General features: G+C 48.3%; 1 protein-coding gene across 1 annotated transcript in view; it reads left to right on the top strand.

Annotated features, from left to right (window-relative positions):
* LOC147092014 (uncharacterized) overlaps positions 1-13,658 on the top strand; it is a 33,587-nt gene that overhangs the window by 10,594 nt on the left and 9,335 nt on the right. Inside the window, exon 3 of the mRNA XM_085976993.1 lies at positions 3,996-4,715. Within this exon, the coding sequence (XP_085833119.1) occupies positions 4,000-4,715 (716 nt within the window). The 5' untranslated portion in view covers positions 3,996-3,999. The remainder of the gene's footprint in view (positions 1-3,995; positions 4,716-13,658) is intronic.

The raw sequence follows: 13,658 nt of genomic DNA, 5'->3' as shown, positions 1-13,658 counted from the left end.
CCCATGCCAGCTCTCTGCAAGACCACTTCAGCTAGTCCCACTCCCCGCCCTTTCCCCGTAACCCTGCAAATTTCTTTACTTCAGGTACTTATCCAATTCCCTTTTGAAAGCTGTGATTGAATCTGCCTCCACCACCCTTTCAGGCAGTGCATTCCAGATCCTAACCACTCAATGAGTAAAGTTTTTCCTCATGTCGCCTTTGGTTCTTCTGCCAATCACCTTAAATCTGTGTCCTCTGGTTCTCGACCCTTCCGCCAATGGGAACAGTTTCTCTCTCTCTACTCTGTCCTGACCCCTCGTGATTTTGAACACCTCTATCAAACCTCCTCTCAACCTCTCTGCTCTAAGGAGAACAACCCCAGCTTCTCCAGTCTATCCACGTAACTGAAGTCCCTCATCCCTGGAACCATTCTTGTAAATCTTTTCTGCACCCTCTCTGAGGCCTTCACAACCTTCATAAAGTATGGGGCCCAGAATTCGACACAATACTCCAGTTGAGGCCGAACCAGTGTTTTATAAAGGTTCATCATAACCTCCTTGCTTTTGGACTCTATGCCTCTATTTATTAAGCCCAGGATCCCATATGCTTTTTTTGCCACTTTCTCAACCTGCCCTGCCACCTTCAACGATTTGTGCACACATACCCCCAGGTCTCTCTGTTCATGCACACATTTTAGAATTGTACCCTTTAGTTTATATTGCCTCACTTGGTTCTTCCTACCAAAATGTGTCACTTCGCACTTTTCTGCGTTAAATTTCATCTGCCACGTGTCCGCCCATTCCACCAGCCTGTCTATGTCTTCCTGAAGTCTATCACTATCCTCCTCACTGGTCACTTTACTTCCAAGTTTTGTGTCATCTGCAAATTTTGAAATTGTGCCCTGTACATCCAAGTCTAAGTCATTAATATACATCAAGTAAAGCAGTGGTCCTAGTGCTGACCCCTGGGGAATACCACTGTATACCTTCTTCCAGTCCGAAAAACAACCGTTCACCACTGCTCTCTGTTTTCTGTCACTTTGCCAATTTCGTATCCATGCTGCCACTGTCCCTTTTATTCCATGGGCTTCAACTTTGCTGGCAAGTCTATAATGTGGCACTTGTCGAACGCCTTTTGGAAATCCATGTACACCACGTTAACCACATTGCCCTCATCAACCCTCTCTGTTACCTCATCAAAAACTCAATCAGAATCAGGGCGGCTGGGCCTGGTGGACGTGCGGCCAGGGCCCCGGCACCAGGAAACCCAGGGTGCAGCGCCTCTCCCATCCGAGCCGCCGCTTCCCGGTTTCTTCAGCTGTTTCCACCGAGTCCAACTCTGGACAAAGGACAGGAGCCAGGCTCCCAGAATGGCCCGCGGCCCTGGGGAGCATGCGCACTCTCAGCGGGGAAATCGGCGTGTTGCATAGAGCGGTTTCTGGGGCGCGGGGAATTGTGGGTGCTGCGGCCGCCATTAGTCAGCGGCTGTGGGGAAGAGTTTTATTACAGGCTGACGGAAGGTAGGTCCCTGGCTGCCTGTGTAGGTCTTTTTGTTGCTTCATTGTTGAGGATGTAACGAGTATATAAAATAGATAAGGGAGAACCAGTGGATGTTGTGTATTTGGACTTTCAGAAGGCTTTCGATAAGGTCCCGCATAAGAGATTAGTGTGTAAAGTTAAGGCACCTGGGATTGGGGGCAAGGTATTGACTTGGATAGAGAACTGGTTGGCAGACAGAAAGCAAAGAGTTGGAATAAATGGGTCTTTTTCCGAGTGGCAGGCAGTGACGAGTGGGGTACCGCAGGGATTGGTCCTTGGACCCCAGCTATTCACAATATATACAGGTAGACTATCCTTTATCCGAAAACCTCGGGACCAGCCGTGTTTCGGTTTTCGGAAAATTTTGGATTTCAGAAGGTATTTTATAAGACTGGGAAATTTGTCGGGTCGGGGGTCGGCGGGGGTCGGTGTCAGCGGGGGGGTGGGGGGTGGGGGTCGGCGGGGTGGTCAGCGGGGGTCGGGGTTGGCGGGGGGGTCGGGGGTGGGGGTCGGCGGCGGGGGTCGGGGTCGTGCGCACGACTTACGCTGAACGAAAAAACTTTCGGTTTTTAGAGGTTTTCGGTTTTCGGAAGTTCGGATAAAGGATAGTCTACCTGTATTAATGATCTAGACAAGGGAACTAGATGTAATATCTACAAATTTGCAGACGACACAAAGCTGGGTGGGCGTGTGTGCTGTGAGGAGGATGCCGAGAAACTACAGGATGATTTGGACAGGTTGGGTGATTGGGCAGAAGCATGGCAGATGCAGTATAACGTGGATAAATGTGAGGTTATCCACGTTGGTGGCAAACACAGGAACGCAGATTATTATCTGAATGGCAATAGATTGGGAGAAGGGGAAGTGCAATGAGACCTGGGTGTCCTTGTGCACCAGTCGCTGAAGGTAAGCATGCAGGTGCAGCAGGCGGTTAAGAAGGCAAATGGTATGTTGGCCTTCGTAGCGAGAGGGTTTGAGTACAGGAACAAGGATGGCTTGCTGCAGTTGTACAGGGCCTTGGTGAGACCACATCTTGAGTATTGTGTGCAGTTTTGGTCGCCTTATCTGAGGAAGGATGTTCTTGCCGTGGAAAGAGTTCAACGAAGATTCACCAGGCTGATACCTGGGATGGCAGGAATGACGTATGAGGAGAGATTGGGACGATTGGGCTTGTACTCACTGGAGTTTACAAGAATGAGAGGGGATCTCATTGAAACTGATAAAATTCTGACAGGACTGGACAGACTAGATGCAGGAAGGATGTTCCTGATGGTCGGGGAGTCCAGAACCAGGGGTCGCAGTCTAAGGATACGGGGTAAGCCATTTAGGACAGAAATTAGGAGGAATTTCTTCACCCAGAGAGTGGTGAACTTGTGGAATTCTCTACCACAGAAGGCAGTAGAGGCCAATACATTAAATATATATTCAAGAAGGAATTGGATATATTTCTTAAATCTAAAGGGATCAAGGGATATGGGGAGAAAGCAGGGACCGGGTACTGAATTTGGATGATCAGCCATGATCGCATTGAATGGCGGAGCAGGCTTGAGGGGCCGAATAGCCTACTCCTGCTCCTATCTTCTGTGTTTCTATGTTTATATGTTTCTATGTTTCAGTTTGAGCTGGAGTGGAGATGGAGGAGAAGCTGCTGGGTTTATCCCCCAGTACTTCTGAGCCCAGGAGGACCCAACAATTTCCAATGTGAGACTGTCAAGGGAGGTGGATTCTAGGGGAGATTAGGTTGTTACACAGACACTGTCCGTACAATGTAAAAGAGTATTATTTTAGGAACAAGTATTTCTGTACAGGCTTTTAATCCAGTTTACATCTATAGATTTGTTTTAATTCATTCTTTGGATGTGGGCGTCATTTCCAAGAGCAGCAAATATTGCCAATCCCCAGTTTCCCGTTGAGAAGGGGGTGGTGAGTCGCCTTCTTGAACTACTGCAGTCCGTGTGGTGAAGGTATTCCCACAATGTTGTTCGGTAAGGAGTTCCAGGATTATGACCCAGCAATGATGAATATATGTGAGTCAGGATGATGTGTGACTTGGAGGGGAACTTGGATGTGATGGTGCTCCCATGCAACAGCTGCCCTTGTCCTTCTAGGTGGTGGAGGTTGCGGGTTTTGGAGGTTCTATCAAAGTTCTGGTCGAGTTGCAGATGTATAAAGTTCCTTTCCTTCACCCCCTCCCCTTCCCACTCCCACCTCTCCCTCTCCCTCTCTCTCTCTCTCTCTCTCTCTCTCCTCCCATAGAGGCCAGAGTTGTGTGTAGGCCCAGACCAGGTGGCGGATTCCCTTCCCGAAGGACATCAGTGAACCAGTTGGGTTTTTATGACAATCCGGCAGCTTTCATGGTCACTTTTTTCTAGTGCCGGCCCCACAATTGACCAGATTCATTCAGCTGAATTTCACAACCTCCCTTTGTTTTCCTGTGGGTTGTCTCTCACGCTCCCTGTTTTATGTTAATTTTACAGGGCAATGGAAGGGGAGGATTTACAGACGGTAAGCTCAAACCAAACATCACTTCAAGATCTGACAGTCACTCGACTCGCCGGATCTGAATCTCACCGGCCTCTGAACATGGAAGCAAAAAGCACCATTCACAGCGGGGAGAAACCGTACACGTGTTCTGTGTGTGGACAAGGCTTCAGCCAACCCTTTGGCCTAGCGAGACACAAGCGTATTCACACTGGGGAGAGGCCATTCACCTGCTCTGAGTGTGGGAAGGGATTCACTCAGTCATTCAGCCTGCTGAGACACCAGCGAGTTCACACTGGGGAGAGGCCATTCACCTGCTCTGAGTGTGGGAAGGGATTCACTCAGTCATCCAGCCTGCTGACACACCAGCGAGTTCACACTGGGGAGAGGCCATTCACCTGCTCTGAGTGTGGGAAGGGATTCACTCAGTCATCTGACCTTCTGACACACCAGCGTGTTCACACACGGGAGAGACCGTTCACCTGCTTTGAGTGTGGGAAGGGATTCACTAATTCATCCAGCCTGCTGAATCACCAACGAGTTCACACTGGAGAGAGGCCGTTCACCTGCTCCGAGTGTGGGAAGGGATTCACTCAGTCATCCCACCTACTGAGACACCAGCGTATTCACACCGGGGAGAGGCCGTTCACCTGCTTTGAGTGTGGGAATGGATTCACTCAGTCATCCAACCTGCTGACACACCAGCGAGTTCACAAGTGACTGCAGGGGTTGGATTCTGCTGTTATTGCTGCTGTTAATCACATCCAGGACTGAATCATGTTCATTCTGACAGTTGGGGTTTGTTTCTGCTGATGTTATTAACCCCTATAACTGGGCTGGAGTTTAATATTCTGGATAGATGTCAAATAAACCAGTTTTGTTTGAAACACATTATTGTAGATTTTCTTCTTTCCCACCTGAGTGTTTAGCATCACCTGGCTGGAGCTCAGAAAGGACAATCTGGGGGAGGATGGTACGGCGGGAACAGAACTCCAGCCTGGACACAGTCCTTCAGGGCCACACTGAGAGGGGCAAACGGCATTTTGGTTTTTCTTGTCTCTCTTCACTGACAGCAAAGTTGCCGTGCGGGTTAATCTCGAGGCGTGTGAGAAACGTGTCCCAGCTACTCTCAGCCATGGTTCAGAGCTCCTAGGCATGGAACAGAATGCTCCTTTAGGAATGTACCCCAGTGCTTTTATTTTAATGGCCTTATTAATCTGTGTTGCTACTTTTAGTGATTTGTGTATCTGTATCCCTGGATCCCTCTGTTCCTCCAGCCCATTTAGACTCTTAGGGGGAAATTCGGTGATGCCCTCTTTGGGTCGCTAACGTCACTGGGGCTAATTTTAGCGCCCTGAAAAGGTTAGCGCCCCTGTGCATTAAATTCAGTGGCAGCGCCCCAGGCAGGAGGCAAGGTGCTACTGGAAGCGCTCCCCTCCCTCTTGAGGCGCTGACAGTGAATTTCACGGCGCTTCATGTCACAGCGCCATGCCCGTCAGCACATAGCACCATGCCATAGCAGACCTCCCTCCCTGATTAAAGGGGAGGGGCGCAGCACTGCGCACACCTGGGCCCTGCTGGACCACCGGGGAGTGGGGTGTCGGATCAAGAGGAGCGCCGGGCTGTGCGATTGTGGCCGACACCTCGAAGAAGAAAGGGGAAGGGGGCAGGTGCTGGCATTCAGCCAAAATAAAAAGTTGCCGCACGACACCTGCCCTTTAAGTGGCATCGCCGCGGCTGCAGAAACGACCCCTGACCCTGTCGGACATATCGCCCGGTGATAGGTCAGGGGTCGTAGCCCAAGGTTGCAGCCGGGGTGCTGCGCTTGGCGATGATGTCATTGCCGGCGGTGCAGTGCCGCGGGGAGCTACCGACTACCTACGTCGCTAACCTCCTGCTGAATATCGCGGGAGGCACAAAGCAACCCAATTTCACCCCCTTGTCCAAGTAGTGAGTGGCCTCCTTATTCTTCCCACCAAAACACACAACCTCACACTGACCTATAGTGAAATTCATTAACACCACCTCACACTGATCTACAGTGACATTCATTAACACACCACCTCACACTGATCTATTGTGACATTCATTAACACACCACCTCACACTGATCTATAGTGAAATTCATTAACACACCACCTCACACTGATCTATAGTGAAATTCATTAACACAGCCCCTCACACTGATCTACAGTGAAATTCATTTGCCAATTACACACCCATTCTGAAATTTATTAATGTCTTCTTGCATTTTGCCTTCCTCAGTATTAACTCTACCTCCCAATTTGGTGTTATCGACAAACTTTGAAATTGTTCTTCTGATTCACACGTCCAAATCGTTTATGTAAATGGTGAACAATAGTGATCCCAGCGCCGATCCCTGTGGAACACCACTTCCCACCTTTTGCCAGTCTGAGTAGCGATTCTTAACCCCTACTTTCTCTTTTCTGTTTTGTGACCAGCTTGCTCCATAACAGTATGTAAGATCGACAAGATGACCAAGGTCAGGCTGTGTGGAGGGAAGGGCCAGGCAGCAGAATGGATGGAAAGCTGGCTATGAAGCAGAAATCAGAGGGTTGGAGTTAAGGGAAGTTTGTAGCGATCTTTCCATCCATTCTGCTGCCTGGCCCTTGACTCCACACGGCCTGACCGTGGTCCTCTTGTAGACCGTACATACTGCAGACACAGTGCACCAGTGGTGGAGGGGATGAATATTGAGCCCTGTGGCAGGGGCGCCGATGAAGTGAATTTCTCAGTCCGTGAGTTTTGAGGCATCACTAGTGACGTTTTTCACCTCTTTCCACCTTTAAAAAAAACCTTGCTGCCAGTTTATTAAAGCCATTAACAGCCGCTCAGGTGGGACACACCAATAAATGAGGCCTTGTTTCCCTCAGAATGACAGGCCTGAACCCGAGTTAGAAAACATTTAGTAATTAAATCAGACTGGGTGGGGCCTGAGGTGCGAGCTAGTAACCGAAAATTGGTGGCCAGCGTACTTCACACCAGGGCTGAGGATCCGGGGACTGGGGTTTCTGTGTCATTTATTGATTAATTTTGTTTATTGCCCAATCTCAATCAGACTGGCAGGTCATCTTGCAGTCTGACGGAGCCGAGGGTCCCCAATGGAGGACTCTCTATGCGGGAGTCCTTCCCAGCACCATTGGGGATCTGGGGTGGAGACTGTTGCAGGGAGCTGTCGTGTGCAACAGATTTTAAGCTCCTTTCCGGACTCCAAGGCCAGATGTGTTTTTTGCGGCCTAGAGGAGTCCACGGGCTGTGTATATATTCAGTGTGAGAGGTTGCAGCCCCTATGTAGTTCCCTGAAGGGGCTGCTCCTCAACTCTTGGTTACACTTTAGCCCCATGCTCCTAATCTTTGGCCGCCCGGTGCGGAGGGGGGTGGGTAAGTGGGAGGATCTTCTCCTGGACCTGCTCTTGGGCCTGGCGAAAACAGCAATTTGTAGACTCAGGATGGGCGGGTCCCATGGGGGGTCACTCTGGCTGCCTGCCTCTCTCCCATGGTCTTGCCCCTGCCTGGGTGGCCCTGGAGAGGGGGCAGGCGGTGTCCACCGGTTCACTTGATACCTTCCTCGACCGGTGGACACGGAAGGTATGAAGAGGCGATAATCGATCCTCACAATCACATTGTGATTTAATTATTAATTGTGTGTGTGTCACAAATACATTTCTTCTATTTTGATACAAAAGCTCTACTAGACATGTTAAACTACTAGGGCTGCAGCTGCTGAAAGGTTGACTGTACTGGGGTTAGTGGCCAGAGCTGGCAGACGTGTTGTTCTGAAGTCTGATGTCTCACACCTGAAGAGTCTGTTTCTGTCGTGTTGTAATGACCTTTTTCTGTTGCCTGGTGTCAGAAATAGAAATCAAAGGAAGATGATGCCTCACTCTGTTAATCAACTCTTTGACACATTTCCATTTCTTAATTTACAAAGATCACAACTCCATTAGTGAACAGTGGATTGCCAGTCTGCCACTTTTTAGTGAGGCTTGAAAGGATTCGCTGTGAAGCTACACCTGCCCATCTGTCTGTGTGTCACTGTGTTTGGATTGTGTTAGACAACAGTCCTAATATCTCGCCTACATCCATTACAATGTTTGAAATGTTAGATTGTACTTGGAAGAAGTTGAGTTTGAATCTAACAATTCTGAAATTGGGAGCTTTTAATGATTTATGTTTTTCACCTAACTATATAGTGATGTGATCAGTCAAAGCAAATTAAAAAATGGTGTTATTTACTGAACACAACTGAATAATTCTACAAGGATGCTATCGCAGTCTTCCTCAGTATTAACTACACCCCCCAATTTAGTGTCATCAGCAAATTTTGAAATTGTACTTCTGATTCCCAAGTCCAAATCATTTATGTAAATGGTGAACAACCGTGGTCCCAGCACCAATCCCCGTGGAACACCACTTCCCACCTTCCGCCCATCTGAGTAAATACCTTTAACTCATCCCGTCACTATAACTGGACTTGTCTCCATTCCCGTGCCGAGGGGATTGCTGTACCAGACGGGAGGGGCAACATTTGGGGACTCTCGATTCTCCACCAATTCCCATTCCCCTTCTTTCTGGTGGATAATGGAGGTGCCACTGTGTGTAATGTGCAAGTGAGTAAGAGTTGTCAGCGAGGATTAATCAGCACTTTCTAATTGGAGATGATAATCAATGGAATCTTTCAGACAATGAATTGTAGATTTTATAGCAAAGATTAATATATGATTGAAGTAAAAGTTCATAATTTTATTGTAAAATATTTCAGCAACACTCATCAGAAATTAAGGGGAAAGATCAGACAGCAGTACTTAAAGGGACACTGCAGCCCCGACAACTCAATCAGCTATATATCCAGAATATTAAAATCCAGCCCAGATATAGGGGTTATTATCATCAGCAGAAACAAACCCCAACTGTCAGAATGAATATGGTTCAGTCCTGGATGTGATTTAACAACAGCAATAACAGCAGAATTGAACCTCTGCAGTCACTTGTGAACTTGCTGGTGTCTCAGCAGGTTGGATGACTGACTGAATCCCTTCTCACACACTGAGCAGGTGAACGGCCTCTCCCCGGTGTGAACTTGCTGGTGTGTCAGCAGGTTGGATGACTGAGTAAATCTCTTCCGACACACGGAGCAGGTGAACGGCCTCACCCCAGTGTGAGCTCGCTGGTGTGTCAGCAGGTTGGATGACTGATTGAATCCCTTCCCACACACGGAGCAGGTGAATGGCCTCTCCCCAGTGTGAATGCGCTGGTGTCTCAGAAGGTCAGAGGAATTAGTGTATCCCTTCTCACACATGGGGCAGGTGAATGGCCTCTATGCAGTGTGAATGTGATGGAGTATCAGCAGGGTGGATGAATTAGTGAATCCCTTCTCACACACAGGGCAGGTGAACGGCCTCGCTGCAGCGTGAATGTGCTGGTGTATCAGCAGGGTGGATGAATTAATGAATCCCTTCTCACACACAGGGCAGGTGAACGGTCTCTCCCCAGTGTGAATGCACTGGTGCTCAATGAGGTGAGATGACTGCCTGAACCTCTTCCCACAGTGAGAGCAACTGAATGGTCTCTCCTCAGTGTGAAGTCGCTGGTGTGTCAGAAGGTGGGATGACTTGACTAAATCCCTTCCCACACTTGGAGTAGGTGAATGGCCTCTCCCCGGTGTGAAAGCATCGATGAGTTTCCAGGCGGGACGGGGAGCTAAATCCCTTCCCACAGTCCGCACATTCCCACAGTTTCTCCGTGGTGTGGGTGTCCTTGTGTCTCTCCAGGTTGGACAATCGGTTGAAGCCTCATCCACACACACAACACGTGTACGGTTTCTCCCCGCTGTGAATGGTGCGATGTTTTTTCAGACTGTATAACTGGTTAAAGCTCTTTCCACAGTCAGTGCACTGGAACACTCTCACTCGGGTGTGTGTGTCTCGGTGCTTTTCCAGTCACACCGATCTTTGAAATCTTTTCCCACAGACAGAACAGGCAAACGTTTCTCCTTCCACATTCAAAGGCCGATGATATTCCCTGTAAAAGTAGTTTACAAAAGACATCACTGTAAGTTCAGGATTAAAATTCGGAACAGATAATTCTAGTTTCTATGGAACATTCTCTCCTCTCTTATTACATAGAATTACACAGATTGTACAGCACAGAAACAGGCCAATCGGCCCAACTGGTCCATGTGGTGTTTATGCTCCACACGAGCCTCCTCCCATCTCTCTTCATCTCACCCTATCAGCATCTCCTTCTATTCCTTTCTCCCATGTGTTTATCCAGCTTCCCCTTAAATACATCCATGCTCTTTGCCTCAACTACTCCCTGTGGCAGCAAGTTCCACATTCTCAGCACCCTCTGGGTGAAGGAGTTTAATCTCAAAAGGACTTTCCTGGGCAGCCAATCAGCACTGCTGCCTCTTTTGTGCATTTCCTGGCGAGGCAAAACAGTTGATATTTTCTGATCAAAAAGAGCTGAGCTCGGCAGCATTAGTCCTGTTTTGCCTCCTTTGGAGACCAGGTGTACGAGCAGAGTGAGCGCAGCCTTCACAGCAACTGCAATAAAATTGTTACAGTTGTGAAGGAACTTTGTGTCAGTGCACTGGACCACAAACAAAGTATGTGTGTCGATTATTGTCTTATTACCCTACTGTAAAGTGCCTTGAGATGTTTTAAAAGCTCTAATATAAAGGTAGGTTGTTGTTGGTGTATAGAGAACTCTGTTGAAATTTATTGAAATGATTAATAACCAAGGAAGATCATTTCTTTGTTTGGTTCTGTTAGTTTTCACAGAATCATTGAAAAGTACAGCACAAAGGAGGTCATTCGGCCCATCGTGCCTGTGCTGTCTCTTAGAAAGAGCACTTGTGCTTAGTCCCACATCCCTGCTTGTTGTCCGTAACCCTGTAAGATCCTCATCCTCAAGTACCCGCCCAACTCCCTTTTAAAATCATTGATGGAATCAGCTCATGACCTTCTCAGGTCGAGCGTTCCAGCTCCCGACAACTCTCTGAGTTTTATTCAATTGTTACCACAATTGTTTCTGTGGAGCTTTAATAATAAATGCATTTTGCTGTGAAAGCAATTAAAACATTCCTAGTATATAAATAAACAGATGCATCAACATATTAAAATTGTGGGAGGGGGGTCAGTGCTCGCCAAGGCCCAATAACCAATGGAATTCTTCTTTCCCAACCCAATGCTCAGAAGATGAAGTCCCAGAGCTGCCTCTGGCTCAGTTCCACCTGCCCTAGCCTGACAAGCTGAGGTGTTGGTCAGTGCACTGTGATTGCCCTGTGGGCAGAAAATGGCAAATCTAGAAATATGACCAAAATAACACATTTTAACCGCAAAGCTGTAAATCCCCGTCCCACACACTCTCCCTCCTCCCTGTGCTGAAATCCAAACCCATCGCACCATCTCCAACATTTCTTTTCTCCACTCCCAGTTTTCCCCCTCCCTCTACTCTGGTTGGGTTCAGTTCTACACCCGCTGTGTGCAGAGTGAGAATAAAATCAATGAGTCAATGATTGTCTGTCCTGGTCACTGGGACTCTGAAATCTTCAGTTCTCCACCTGCTGTGTGCAGAGTGAGAATCAATGAGTCAATGATTGTCCCTCTTGGTCACTGGGACCCTGAAGCCCTGCCCACTCTCTGTTCCTGTACAAAGATGGCCACGCATGCGCCCTGCTGCAGGTAGAAGCGGTCTGTCTTTCCTTCACCAAGATGGCGGCGCGTAACCCGGGCCTGTCACCGAGAAAAAGCCTCACAGCTGCCCTCCGGCGGAACACATTCGGCCTCTGGATCTCATTCGGGCCTGAGACCATTCTCCAACTTTATAAACCCTGAGGTGTGGCCTACCCGCAGTTTATTAACCTCCCGAACCCGCTCCTGCCGACCTGCAGCTTTGCCCGGCGATTGCGCGGGGCTTTCTTTGTAAAGTCAGTGAGGGACACGTGACCCGGGCCCACTGCCTGATTGACGTGAGCTTCCGACCAATAGGGAGCGAGCGGGGTGGGGCTGGAGGAGCGAGCCGGCGGCGGGTCCTCCAACCAATCGGGGAGCCCGAGGGGCAGGACTAGCGTCGGCTGATTGTCTGATCCACAGGGCAGCGAGTTTCTCCAGTCCCTTGTTCAGGGCCCGGGGCCAGGGGAGGCTGTGGGCCTTTATTCCCTTCATTGGACACAAGGCTCTTTGGCTCACAACACACTGGCTCAGGTTCTAATAGAGACCTTTTAATTTCATCCATAAAAGCAGATAAACCCCGTGCTTCTGTGGAACAAACTTTCTAATATTTGGGAGTAAAAGTACAAGTTTTTTTCCCTCTGGGGAATTTATTATTAGTTTCAGGAAACAGCAACCACTTGTATTTATAAAGCCCTTTTAATGTAGTAAAACATCCCAAGGCTCTTCACAGGATCGTTATAAAACAAAATTTGACACCGAGCCACATAAGGAGATATTAGGGCAGATGACCAAAAGCTTGGTCAAAGAGCATCTTAAAGAAGGAGAGAGAGGTAGAGAGATGGAGAGGTTTAGGGAAGGAATTACAGAGCTTAGGGCCCAGGCAGCTGAAGGCATGGCCACCAATGGTGGAGCGATTAAAATCGGGGATGCTCAAGAGGGCAGAATTAGAGAAGCGCAAATATCTCGGGGTGGGGGCAGTTTGTAGAGGCTGGAAGAGATTACAGAGATAGGGAGGGGCGAGGCCACGGAGCGATTTGAAAACAAGGCTGAGAATTTTAAGGATGAGACACTTGAGGAAAAGCAGGGAGTGGGGGTGAGTCAAGCCCTTATGGGACAGGGTCGCTAATTCTGTTCTGCGACAGTTACTGGGACAGACTGTATCTCCCCCTCGCCTCCACACAGGGGTTTGTGGTAGTTAAAGGGACAGCGATTCTTCTTGTTCCGCGAGATTGTAATTAAAGGGACACTATTCTGAGATGGCTGTGAACTTTTAGTGCCGCCAGCCTTTCTAAAACATCTTCCTTTTTTTGAAGATCTGTGTGAACTTGCTGGTGACTCAGCAGGTTGGATGAACTCTGAAACCTCTTTGCACAGTCAGAACATTTAAAGGGTCTCTCATCGGTTCTGGGACAGGAGGGATCTGGTTAACAGTGATCACAAAATCATTGGGTTTAAAGTAGTTATGGAAAGGGACAAAGAAGAATCAATGGTGAAAATACCCAGCTGGAAGAGAGCCAATTTCAGTGATTTGAGAAGGGATCGAGCACAGGTGAACTGGAAACAAAGATTGTCCAGGAAAACAGTGAATGACCAATGGCAGGCCTTCAAGGCTGAGATAGTTCGGGTACAAACCAAGCATATTCCCATAAGGAGGAAAGATGGGCATCCAAAGCTAGAGCTCCCGATGACAAAGGATATCGAGGTTAGAATAAAACAGAGAAAGGAGGTTTACGACAAATGTCAGGTACAGAATACAGTCAAAAACCAGGACAATACAGAGAGTGCGGGGGAAATTGAAACAGGATATAAGGGCAAAGAGAATATGAGAATAGATTAGCGGGTAACATAAAAGAGAACCCAAAAATCTTCTATAAACATATGAAAAGTAAAAGGATAGTTAAATGAATGGTGGGGCCGATTAGGGACCAAATAGGAGCTCATCATGCGGAGGCAGAGGGCATG

The sequence above is a fragment of the Somniosus microcephalus genome, unplaced genomic scaffold (genome assembly GCF_052327205.1).
Source record: "Somniosus microcephalus isolate GS21.2 unplaced genomic scaffold, FLI_Smic_1.0 unresolved_chr3, whole genome shotgun sequence".
In the NCBI taxonomy this organism is placed as follows: Eukaryota; Metazoa; Chordata; class Chondrichthyes; order Squaliformes; family Somniosidae; genus Somniosus; species Somniosus microcephalus.
The sequence above is the reverse complement of the archived record's forward strand: the minus strand, read 5'-3'. Positions and strand labels throughout refer to the sequence as shown.